At 46.9% G+C, this 13,218-nt stretch overlaps 1 protein-coding gene across 1 annotated transcript in view; it reads right to left on the bottom strand.

Annotated features, from left to right (window-relative positions):
* Window positions 1-13,218, bottom strand: part of Eml6 (EMAP like 6) — a 240,144-nt gene that overhangs the window by 53,469 nt on the left and 173,457 nt on the right. Inside the window, exons 22-24 of the mRNA XM_050123862.1 lie at window positions 6,797-6,938; window positions 3,811-3,963; window positions 3,338-3,469 (exon numbers count right to left, since the gene is read on the bottom strand). Coding sequence (XP_049979819.1) covers window positions 3,338-3,469; window positions 3,811-3,963; window positions 6,797-6,938 — 427 coding nt within the window. The remainder of the gene's footprint in view (window positions 1-3,337; window positions 3,470-3,810; window positions 3,964-6,796; window positions 6,939-13,218) is intronic.

The raw sequence follows: 13,218 nt of genomic DNA, 5'->3' as shown, positions 1-13,218 counted from the left end.
TCCCACTGGTTTCAGAAATGAACTTTTACTACCTACAATAAATCCTGGGTTTTGCCTCTCCCCATGCATTCTTTTCTCTACTATTCCATGCCTGAGCCCTCCTTTGGGGAACTGATGTTCCTGCAAGAGCAAATGAGCCTGCTGTTGCCATGGTCACGAAGGCTGCTGAGGCTGAGGCTGAGGCTCTGCCTGTGCCTGCACCTACGCTATCCCCACCCCTGCTGAGCCAGCTGGATACAGCAGATGCTCTCACTATTTCTGACAAACAAACCCCTGTATCTAAATTTTGCTCTTTACCCCTTCCATGCTCTCGAGGCGTCTGCTATGACAAGCCAGGCTGCTCTTGCGGGAGCATGGCGCATGCCCGAGATAGCTGGGACCTGGGTATCTGGATGACAGGACTGTAGTTAAGCTAGCAAGAGGCATGGGTGCACCTGCTCCCGTTCTCAAGCTGGTTTAGACTTTAAAAACACAAGTATTCTACTAGGCTCTCAAGCCATAGGGACTCTGACCGAAGGCCCTTTTAGAAAGGGCTGTCAGTTGGTTCTTCAAAAACGCTGGCTTTTCCTTCGTCTTACTCAGAGTGCCTCCCCAGTCCTAGGGGCTGGCCTGGGTTAGGATAGACGACAGTAAGGTATTGCCCCTCTCTCCTACCAGGTGATGGCTCCACTCAGAGTTCCCCCACCCCCTAGCAACAACCTGGTTATGAGCACAAAGATCATGGCTTTTCCATCCTGGCTTTCTTCTTCTTGAGTCTCCAGCATGCGATGCAAGGCCTACACACCTGACAGAAACAAAACGAACCTAACTCTCCAAACATAAACCTACACCACAGTATGGCACCGCCGTGTGTCTGTTAGGACAGTTACCAGCCAGACAGAGAGCGAGTCCAAGTGTTAAGAAGGGTGGGGCTGACTGGGGCCCTTGTGGTCGGCCCCTGGCCAGAGGGCAAAGCCGTGCAGCTTCTGAGTTTCTCAGAAAACCTCGCCAGCAGACCTAAGGACCTCCACCCCGGGTATACACCCCACACATTGATAACAGAGGCTTGGAAAGACACTTGTGCACCCAGATTCATGGCGGCATTGTTCACAATTGCTAGGGTGGAGGCAACCTAGGTGTGGACCAGCAGATAAACACCCGAGCCAAATGTGGAGCAGACGCACAGACAGCAATCAGTTGCCTTAGGAAGGGAATTCTGATCCCCGAGGACACCGTGTGGAGGGAACTGAACTAGTAACAGAAAAACAGCAATGTGAGGTTTTACTAAGATGAGGTGCATAGAGAAGTCCAGTCCAAAAGACATGGAATGGAAGTGTCTAGGGATTTACAGGAGAGCCATCGTCTGCTGGGTACGGAGTTCTGGTCCTGCGAGATGAAGTGAGTTCTTGGGGTGGATAATGATAATGGCCACACAACAAAGAGAGTATTCGCCATGCTTGGACTGGTACATTTAATACTGGTAAAATATTTATATATTTTCCCTTTAAAATCTCTTTAAAAATCTTCCAAATCAGAATCTCATAGAACACATTTTCTTGCTGGTTCTTCACTTCCGAAGTAAAACCACTGGTGGGTTTTTGTCCCCCTAACAGTGATGGCAGATGGGAGATTTCACGCCTTACGTCCAGGGCCACGGCTGTGTGCATGGTGGGCTCTGAAGCATCATTTAATCCTGCCACACACAGAGAAGAAGGAAGAGGGACGACCATTGCCTTCTTGGGTTTTTAAAACAATAGGACAGAGACTATAACAGAAGTAGGAGTGAGAGGCGGCTGTCCCCACAGACCCCTCGGCCTCACCAATCCCAGGCGACACCAGCAGCCCTGCTTCTGCCTGGCTACAAATTCCATCCCACGCCCTTGCCTCTCTGCCTGTCTGGCACAGCCCTGACCTGAAAGCTAGGGGGATTTATCTGATTTCCCTCTGCCCTCACTGGGCCTGGCGCCTCTTACGATAAGTAACATGTCTTTCTCTCCATTTACTGTACAAAAACTGCTGCAGGCCATACAGCTCAAATAAAGTTCAAATTTCAGAGCAAATCCAGACACAGCTAAACAGCTGCCCGGCCTGGACAACAGCTACCTCAAAAAACAAAACAAAACAAAACAAAACTTGAAATAAAGTATCCCAGAGTCCCTGCAAGAATCTCTTCCTGGCTCAGACCTTTGCCAGCTTCCTCTGACTTTTATTAGTTGCTTTTGGGGATGCCCCACTCAAAATAACCTGGAGTTCCTCAATGCCTCCAAAACCAAATTCTGCGTGAGCGAGCTCAACAGAAGGGCTCCTCCTTGGTCGGACTCTCCAGATTCCTTTCCTTCACTTCTCAGCCAAGCACCCCCAACCCTCCCACCTTCTCGGCTCTGCACACCACGTTCCTGTGGCCTGGGACACCCTCTGTGGCTGTCTGGTGATCCATGCCTAGGATTTCCCTCGGAGCTCTCTCCTCAGAACACGCACTGTACTCTTCCACCACAACAGACTAGGACTACTTTGTAAGTGAGGATCCTGCCTGCTCCTAAATGCTTGAGTCTCCAGGATTCAATGGCGAGCCCCTGTGCTGCGCTTACGGTCCACCCCACTGACATGGCCCATCCTGAGCACTTACGGTCCACCCCACTGACACGGCCCATCCTGAGCACTTACAATCCACCCCAATACTAACATGGCCCACCCCGAGCACTTACGTTCCACCCCACTGACACGGCCCATCCCGAGCCCCCTCACTCCTTCCTCCAGGACTTGCAGCTTCTCTCCTTCTACATCATCACAGTCCAGTTTCCTTCAGAATGATCCCACCTCCCTCCGGAAGTCAAAACTTTCACAGAGAATATGAGCCATGCCTCACTTCTAGATCCACATTTTCTGTCTTAAGATTTTGCAGATGCAAGCTGCATTAAACAGACAAGGCTTCATGGCTTGCGGAAGTAACTTGGAGGAGACAAAAAGGGAAGCTAGGAGCTTTGGGGAGCATAGATAAATTCAGGGGAGCGGAGCATAGCTTTCTAGCTTCACTGACAGATGATCTCCCGGAGATAGTGTTGGTCAGGAAGACTGAGTAGAAAGGCAAGGACGGATCACATGTAACCCAAGGCACGAATGGTACCTCAGGGCAGCACATGTTTTCATGATGGCTGCAGTTAGTTAGGATCTTCACAGAATAGGAAAATACTCCGAATGGTTACAGCAGCCTCTCCTGGGCTCTCAGGTGAGCCTCATACGCTGCCGTGGGCCCGCCTCTTCCTGTTTCCCTCTAAAGCTCAACCACCATTCTCTCTAGAGATGATGCTCAAACAGACAATGAGTTTAAGTTTTATCTTAAAGCCACAACCCGCTTTACCTCTGGAATCCCAGTCGATGTGTGTGATGTAGCTGGTCGCCCCTTTACAGATGCCGACCCTCTTGCTTGTAAGTACGTTGTAAATGTCCACGAAGTTATCGTGGGATGCCACCGCAAGGTATTTTCCTGTATCTACAGAGAAAAGATACAGTAAACAGCAACACATTTGATGTAGAGATTTATCTCCAGGAACTTAAGATTCTGAAGTGGGAGAAAAGTCAAAGAAACTTTTAGGATAGCCCATTCTTTTTTTTTTTTTTTTTGTCTCAAGAGTGCAATTTTTTTTCAAGTATCTATTACCATATTCACCTTTTGAATTTTTCTTTTTTAAGACAGGGTTTCTCTGTGTGACACCTCTGGCTGTCCTGGAACTCATTCTGTAGACCAGACTTGTCTTGAACTCACAGAGATCCGCCTGCCTCTGCCTCCCGAGTGCTGGAATTAAAGGCATGCACCACCACCACCTGGCTCACCTTTTGAGAATTTAATGTCGGAGATCATCTCTTTTCTATGATGGAAGGAGACCATGTCTTCCACCGTGTCAGCATTTACCACCAGGAAACTCCCATCGTTCAAGCCAACTGCCAAGGCTTTCCCATCAGGGGAGAAGGCACAGCATCTTCCTCCTATACAGGGGTCCGAGGAAATCATAGTTGAGTGTTCTGCCATGAGCCGAGCAGGCAGAGACGGGAGAAATGTGAGTGCGTGGATCACATGTTTATGTGTGGCTGGGCCGTTAGCGCTACCCAGGTGGGGATTCAGATTTCATCATTGGGAACTGGCGGGACAGTTCTGTGGGCAAAAGCACTTTTTACACAAGCCTGACAACCTGAGGTTGAACCTGAGAACCCACTGCGGAAGGAGAAGACGAACTCCCAAGAGTTGTCTCTCATGTCTGTACGTATGACATGTGTGTCCATAAGACAAATATTTTTAAATCTGTGATAATTATCATAATTTAACTATGTCTTCCTCTCACATACTACCAAAATCACATGTTTAGAGCTGGAGAAATGGCTCATAGGTCAAGCGCACACACTGCTCTTGCAAAGGACCTCGGCTTGGTTCCCGATGCCCACATCAGTTGGCGTCAGGAAATCGGACACCTGCATGCGTATGCTCACACCTCCACACGGGCACACAGACACGCATCATTAAAAAAAATCATAATGCACAATGCAGAAGTCAGAAAATTCTGGTTGTCACAACCGTAGCCATGCTGCCTTGTGCGGATGCGGCTCCAGCAGCTCCATCTGGCTTCCGTAAGGACCTACGGCTCTGCTGACAGACGTCAAAAGGGATGTTCGCTCTAGTAACTTCAAATTGGTTTATGTAGACAACATCTCCATTCCCTTGTCCACTTAGTGCTTATTCCCTAGTGTGAGTCAGTCCTGCTGCTAGTGGAGAGACGATACAAGGACTGGCTAGCCTAGGCAGTACCAGCAGGGTGCAGTGAGCCTGATTACCATGCAAACTGGGCTGTGTCTTAGGGTGAAAGGAGAGATGGGAATAATTGCACCAGGTGAGCAGGGGGAACTAGGTGGAACTGTCATCTAAGAGCAGTAGTTTCTCTTCTTAACTAATTTTTAATCCAGGGATTAAAGTCCATTAGCTAGCTTCCACAGAAGGTCCTAGTGGGCTAGACAATTCAATCGTTCAGAGCATGGCTTTGGACTTGCTTGAAATCTTTGCTCCACCATCTGCCGAGTTGTAGGTGTCCAGGGGAGAGTGAGGCCATGTGTGGCAACCAGGGCACAGGTTGCTCTGTGAGGCCACCAGGCTGCAGTATGCATTCAGTTTCGCTATTTAGTACTCAGGGGACCTCGACCAAGCTCCTCTAGTAACCTGTCTCTAAACCATGAGAATGACAGCCTCCCTCACTGGGTCTCTGCTGGCTGCTTAGAGGTTGCAGTTTGCCATGCGGGCCTGACAGCTCCCTCCCTTCAGTACCGCCTCCTGCTCTCTACCACCCTTATCTGGAGGACTTCCCAGGCCTAGAGGACTGGCCTTATCCAAAGCTGTCATCTTTAACTTAAACCTCGGCCCAGATTCTCCTACGCAGACTTGCTCTAGGAGTTCTGCGGCAGGACTCTACTGCCACGGTACAAAGTCTTGTGATAGGAGCGTGACACTTAGCGCAAATTAGGGTTTGCCCCCAGGCTCCCCAATCCTATATATCCCTTAGGCTCTGGAATAAAATCGAGCTGATTCACCAAAATCTGTCTCAGGGGTCTGTCTCCATTTCGTGCTCATGGGTCACGTACAAAGCTTTCTGTTGCCCCTTCTGCCTCCTTCCCCTCTCGGCCTGGTGGCCCAGAGGCTGAGAGGGAGAGACCCCTACACCTGCTGAGTAAAGTGATGTGCTAGCATGATTCTGGCTCCCAGCTGCCACTACCAGCTCTAGGCTTCCATTTTGCATGCTCGCTTTAGATGCTCCTATGTCTGCAGAATGACTCAGCACAAAAAAGGGGGGGAGGGGCAGGGCCCAAGCTCAGTCTTTCCTGCCTTAATTGTGACCACGAGGCTCGAGTCCCTCATCTCTTCCTAAGAAAGCAGTCCAGGTGAAGGGTGAAGGGTCTGAGTTGAACTTCCACGGCACCTTGTGCTCACTGGATAGCTATTCTACCGTCCACCCGTCTCCACTTGTCTGCCTGAAGCTGGCCTGAGTGCAGAGTGTCAGGAGCGCCCCGGCCTCTTGGTGTCTGGGTAGGTTTGGCCAAGATGAAGCCTGGCAAGACCCGAAGGTGAAGGCCTGGGAGGCCGGAGTGCTTGCTCCTCCAACCCCCTCCTGCAAAGCCCCTGTCTCACCCGGCTCTCACTCCCCATCCCACCAAAACCTTGGTCCTTCTGTCTTTTCAAGCCCAGGCCTGGCAACTGCATCTGCGGTCGCTAATGACACAGTCCTGCACTGTTCCCGGCCATTTCATTCCTGTCTACCCTTTTTAAGTAGTCCTATTTTAAGCTCCTCTCCGATTACCCAAGGAAGCAGGCCAGCTGCTGCGGAGACTCCTTTCAGATCTCACCGTCTCTGTGGGATCCCCAAGCGCCTGACACACAGGGCCACTCAGGAAGCAGCTGCCAAACCTACTGCACGCCAATTGTCCAACACACATTTATGACATCAACTAATTTTTTCTACCAAACTAACCTTTTATTTCCCATAAACATAAATTCACAGGGATAAATAGTGGTTGCCTTCATCTGTTTTATTTTATAAGCTGAAGCACTTCAGCTCTCAACAAGGAGGGCTATAGCCCCTGACGGCCAGCGCCTGCGCAGTACGAAGTGAATGGTGCCGGGAAAATCTCTGTGTGCTCTTAGTTTTAACTGCATTGGTGAGCCCTGAATTCCCCTGCTTGGGCTATTTTGGGGGTGTGTAACGGTAGCTGATGAATGAGTGAATCCAACAGAGTCTGCTTCTTGCAAACAGCCACCCTTTATGTGTAAGATGCTGTGTACCTTTTTTAAGTTTCCGTACTGCCAGCATGCGGTGCTGGGAGGATAATTCCCAGATCCGAAGGGTCTTGTCATCGCTTACTGTTGCGCAGATGGGCAGGAGAGGGTGCGCTGCCAGCCCCCATACTTCCCCTTCCATGTGTCCCTGTGGGAGAGGAAATGGTGCAGAGTGAACCGTGCTTCCTGGCTAGCCTTCCTTCAGCTGGGGCTGCATGTTCAGGCTGAGAGTGCCTCAGACAGGCTAAGACGTGAATAAACAGTTTCCTTGAGCCAAGATGACTGCATTAAGTCATTTCTTACGCACGGCCTTTAAGCTGGCGGTTTAGGAGGCTAACCATTCTTTCAGAAAGGAAAACACAGGACTCACTGCCTATAGGTTTGTTTATAGCATGGAAGACATTTTCCCATGCGGCAACAAATATCCAGGTAAACTGTAAAACTCCCAGCCCGTCCCCCCTGTTTTGTGTGTATGTGCATATGTGTATCATCTACATAGTACATCTGTGCTTTCTGTGTGAGACCAGAGGTCAACCCTGGGTGTGCTCTTCATTGCTGTCCACTTTAACATTTGAAAAGGGTCTCTCAGTGGGTTAGCCAAGCTGGCTGACCACAGAGCTCCAGGGAGCCCCCTGACTCTGCCCAGCTCCAGCCTCAGCCTCAGCCTTGCAGTTAGAGAGGCTTGCCACCATATCCAGCTTTTAAGTGGGTACTGGGGATCTCAATTCAGGGCCTCATGCTGGCACAGCAAACCCTTTAACTGAGCATCTCCCCAAATCCTGAGCACACGATATAAATACACTGTGCCGAAGCAACTATTGCCTTTGGTGAGACCACACTCTAAGGCGTAGAGGCCATCCATCTTGGCCATGGAACTAGACAGCAACACTCTGGTTCCTACAACTCTAGTCCTTCGAGTGCACTGGACTTGGTTCTCTCCTGCCCCCACACTGGGACTGAACCCAGGGCCTCATACATACTACTTAAGCATTCTCCTACTGAGCTACAGGATGCGTTTCGTCTGGCTGAAAAGAAAGAAATATCAATTTTGACTCAGAGAGTCACAGGCGCAGCCCAGATTCAGTATTTGTTCATAAATCGGTGTGCCCATGTGCCAAGTGTAATCACCAGCAAGATGAAAGGTGCTCAGTAATACACACAGAGGCCATTTCAGATGCCCGTGTCTTATCACAAACACGCACTCCGGCTGCCTTAGAAACAGTGACTGAGATAAAACAGTATTTGAAATAGCAACACTTGGGTGACAGTAGCACATGCCTTTAATCCCAGCACTTGGAAGGCAGAGGCAGGTGGATCTCTGTGAGTTCTAGGTCAGCCTGGTCTATAGAGTGAATTCCAGGAACTATACAGACAAACCGTGTCTCAAAATAATACAAAACAAAATAAAAATAATGAAAACAAAACAAAACCTCAGTATTTTAAATAGCAACACTTAACATGAAGAAAAAAATAATTTATCTCTCAATAAAGCAGCACAGAGAAGAGATTCGTACCACACGGCAATAAACAGACCGTTAACTAAGCCGATTCCGGACGCTGTGCTTAGAGCAGTAGGAAGGCAGGCCACACACCCCTGCGGGGCTTGTAGTTGAGATATTTTGGGGGAACAGGCAGCTTTCCAAAGAGAAACTGGACGGCAGTTTGACTGGGAAGCTGTCTGAGCAAACAGTGCTTTGGGAGGCGCTCCTAGATAGCCAGGTACCTGGAGAAAGGTGGCGCTGGGCGGATAGGCTCTGCTCATCACCCCATGCGATCATGACACTCTGCATCCCCAGTGCTGAGCTCTTTAAAAGTCTCTCACCTCAGAGTCACACAGGATGGGTGACAGGCCATCCCTACTCTCTCTAGACTAACTGGCTCTGCCGAGAGCTTTATCTAACAGTCTCTTTGCACAGCAGGCCCTGTGATTCTTTTAAATATCTGTTTCGCTTTCAGTAATGTAGCAAGATACAAGATTAACTAAAAAAAAAAATCAGTAGTCTTCCTGTACACAGATCATAAATGGGCTAAGAAGGAAATCAGAGAAACATCAACGTTCACAATAGCCATAAATAGTATAAAATATCTTGGAGTAACCCTAACCAAACAAGTGGAAGACTTATATGACAAGAACTTTAAATCTTTGAAGAAAGAAATGGAAGAAGACACCAGAAAGTATAAAGATCTCCTATGCTCTTGGGTTGGTAGAATTAACATAGTAAAAATGGCAGTCTTACCAAAAGCAGTCTACAGAGTCAATGCAATGCCCATCAAAATCCTAGCAAAATTCTTCACAAACCTCAAAAGAACGGTACTCAACTTCATTTGGAAAAGCAAAAAACCAGGATAGCCAAACAACCCCATACAATAAAGGAACTTCTGGAGGCATCACAATCCCTGACTTCCAACTCTACTACAGAGCTACCTACAGTACTGAAAACAGCCTGGTACTGGCATAAAAACAGACAGGAGGACAGTGGAACCAAATCAAAGATCTGGATAATAATCTACATACCTGATTTTTGACAAAGAAGCAAAAAATATAAAATGGAAAAAGAAAGCATATTCAACAAATGGTGCTGGCATAACTGGATATGAAGATGTAAAAGAATGAAAACAGACCCATCTATCACCATGCACAAAACTCAATCAAAGACCTCAACATAAAGCCAGCCACAATGAACCTCATAGAAGAGAAAGTGGGAAGTACACTTGAACACATTGGCACAGGAGACCATTTCCTAAATATAACCCCAGCAGCACAGACACTGAGAGAAACAATTAACGTGATCTCCTGAAACTAAAAACCTTCTGTAAAGCAAAGGACACGGTCAACAAGACAAACAGCAGCCTATAGAATGGGAAAATATCTTCACTAACTCCACAGCAGACAGAGGTCTGATCTCCAAAATAAACAAAGAACTCAAGAAATTGGACACCAAAAGATCACATAATCCAATAAAAAAAATGGGAGTACAGACCTAAACAGAGAACTCTCAACAGAGGAATCTAAAATGGCTGAAAGACATTTAAGGAAATGTTCAACATCCTTAGTCATCAGAGAAATGCAAATTAAAACAACTCTGAGATTCCATCTTACACCTGTAAGAATGGCCAAGATCAAAAACACTGATGACAACTTATGCTGGAATTGTTGTGGGGAAAAGGGAACACTTCTGCATTGCTGGTGGGAATGCAAGCTGGTACAACCCCTTTGGATGTCAGTGTGGTGATTTCTCAGAAAATTGGGAAACAACCTTACTCAAGACCCAATAATACCACTTTTGGGTATATATCCAAAGGATGCTCAATTGTGCCACAAGGACATGTGCTCAACTATGTTCATAGCAGCTTTGTTTATCATAGCCAGAACCTGAAAACAACCTAAATGCCCCTCGACCGAAGAATGGATAAGGAAAATATGGTACATTTACACAATGGGGTACTACATAGCAGAAAAAAATAACATCTTGAATTTTGCAGGCAAATGGATGGAGCTAGAAAACATCATTTAGAGTGAGGTAATCTAGACCCAGAAAGACAATTATTACATGTACTCACTCATAGGTGGTTTTAAATCAAAAAGCAAAAAGAACCAGCCTACAAATCACAATCCCAGAGAATCTAGATAACAATGAGGATGCTAAGAGAAACCTACATGGATCTAATCTACATGGGAAGTAGAAAAAGACAAGATCTCCTGAGTAAATTGGGAGCATGGGAACCATGGAAGAGGGTTGAAGGGGAGGGAGAAGCAAGGAGGGGAGCAGAGAAAAATGTAGAGCTCAATAAAAATCAATAAACTTCTTAAAAATCTGTTCAAAACTGATCTTAGAATGATCACTTTTCTCAAGCTGATCACTTTAAATTCCACATGGTAGAGGGAATGTGAGGCAGACCAGAAGGACCCTAAATGACACAAGAAATAAACCAAGATCTGATTTTACCCATCACTGACCACAACAGTGTAATGGACAGCTGGTATATTCCAAGTGTGCACGGTGGAGTTTTCAAAACCTGCTGCATGCTGCCGGCTCCCCCAGCTCCCAAACCAAATGCTTTTCTCTTAAACAACATCCCTCATTCCAAGCGCATCCAAACTGAAAAAGGAATTCTGAAACTTGCCCATAGTAGGATGGATGATCGTTTTACATCACCTCTGTGGTTCCTGAACATTCTCCCAGCATCTGCTTTCCTTCAAAACATGACCATGGGTCTTGAGCGAGCAGTCATGCATGCCCCTTCCCACCATGCCTACCACAAAGCATAGGGAAGCCCTCTCTTCTCAGGAACCTCAGGGATCACCTGAACACAAACACTGAGTTCACGCAGGAAGGGAAAACAGATGGGGGGGGGGGACCGAAGAGGTGCTGAGGAGGAAAGGTGTGGAGGGCTCCCAGATGAGCACCGGAGAAAGCAGGGATGTTCAGCTCGCAGGCTTGTCTCATCAACAGAAGGGGTTTACACCTGTTCCCCACCTGGAAGGCTGGAGCAGATGTAGCTAGTAACCTGGTGATCGTTTGCCACCGGAATCCCAGACTCCTGAGCACTGTTTCTCAGCCAACAGAACCCATTCTTACGTTGTGCTTATTACAAATACTTCCTCACTAAAACTTATTCTTACAGAAGAAATCACAGGTACTTTGCAAAAGAGTTTTGGCGTAGTTCTGCCTTAGGCTTTGGTGCCATAACTGTCACAAGGAAGCTTTATTCCAAAGTTGTACTTGCTTAAATATGTCTGAAATGAACCGCTCAGGTTGGATTCTGGAAGTGTGAACCAGCACGGCTTACGGAGTGTTAAAGCAGATTTCCTTCTTGCCTCTGTGGGCCTGCACTGGCAGGAACCCTGCAGAAAGGGTCAGGTGAGAGGACAGAGGAAGCCCCCTAGCTCAGGGGGCTGTACCTTCCTGCACTGCTTTCCTTAGCAGCAGGACAAGTGGGGTGCAGCCTAAAGTGGTGGAGATGGGGCTGGCTTGAGTTTTGGTTCTGGGATTCTTAGCATGTAGCTGTGGGAAATGAGGTCGGCTTCCATTCCTCACCTGTTAAACAGCTTTACCAGCTAAATCTGTCCTGAAGATAAATGTGGCCAATAGTACTGCCTGGCACAGTAGGTACTCAGCAGGCCACAGTAGGGATTCTTTCATTATTAGAGCAACAGTAGCAGACAGGAGAGAACAGAACGGTAAAACCCAAAAGGTGAAATGCCCTTATTGTCATGTTTATAGCAGATTTAAATAAAATTGCCTCAACTATAATATAAATTTTATAAACTTACGAGAGTTTACACTGCAGTTTAAATTGTATCACATTTTCAAAAACTCTGAGAAATCTAACATTTATGGGAAAAATTTCCAAACATTTTTAAACTTTTGAGGGTTAAAATGTGCTTTTCCATAGTATTAAGTAAGTTATAATCAGAAAGAGGGAAAAATTAGTTTGTAAGGCACCAAGAGAAGCAAAGACACAAAGAATAAAGACGGCTCAAGGGGGCTATCTCCAGGAGGGCTCTCATGGGAGGGGTGCACAGTCAGATGTAGGGGTTTCGGGTTTGCTTTTACTAGTTTTTTTTTAAGATTTATTTATTTATTATGTATACAACATTCTGCCTCCATGTATGCCTGCACACCAGATCTCAGTACAGATGGTTGTGAGCCACCATGTGGGTGCTGGGAATTGAACTCAGGATCTCTGGAAGAGCAGCCAGTGCTCTTAACCTCTGAGCCATCTCTCCAGCCCCTCCTTTTACTAGATTTTTAAAGAGTGTTTATCCTGTCTGTCTGTCTGTCTGTCATCTGCCTATCATCAATCTATCTGTCTCATTAGTTTAACACACGTATATCATTTTAAAACAGGCTTTATTGATCTCCTCCCCCATCTCCCCCCTTTTTCTGATTCTCCTTTGAACTTTTCACTTCCATTTAACTTCCTTCCCTCCTCACTCCCCCCTCCCCCCCCATTGATCTCTGTACATGTTTCACAGGCTACAGCCCCATGGCCAGTGTCCATGTACACATGTGCATACACGTGTGCTGGGATCTGTATGTGACAGAGAATATTCAATTTTTGTTTTTCTGAGCCCAGGTTACTTTACTCGCTGTCCTTTCCAGTCTCATCCATTTTCCTGCAAATGTCATTATTAGATTTTTCTTTACAGCGGAACAATGGTATTTGAGTAAATACCATTTCCTTTGACCACTCATCCACTGAGAATGAGTAAGCAGATTCCATTTCTTTGCTATTGCGGAAAGAGCAGCACGAAACACCCACGTGCAGAAGTCCCCGTGGGAGGGAACGGTTCTCGGGTGCATAGCTGAGTTATATACAAGTTCCACTTCTAAGTTTTTGAGAGCCCTTCATACTTCTTTCCTAAATGACTGAGGTGGTTTACACAGCCAGCAGCAGTGAATAACGCTTCCTTTTTTTTAAAC

Source organism: Alexandromys fortis, unplaced genomic scaffold (genome assembly GCF_014885135.2).
Source record: "Alexandromys fortis isolate MF-2015 unplaced genomic scaffold, M_Fortis_MF-2015_v1.1 scaffold_210, whole genome shotgun sequence".
In the NCBI taxonomy this organism is placed as follows: domain Eukaryota; kingdom Metazoa; phylum Chordata; class Mammalia; order Rodentia; family Cricetidae; genus Alexandromys; species Alexandromys fortis.
This window is presented reverse-complemented; position numbering and strand designations above follow the sequence as displayed.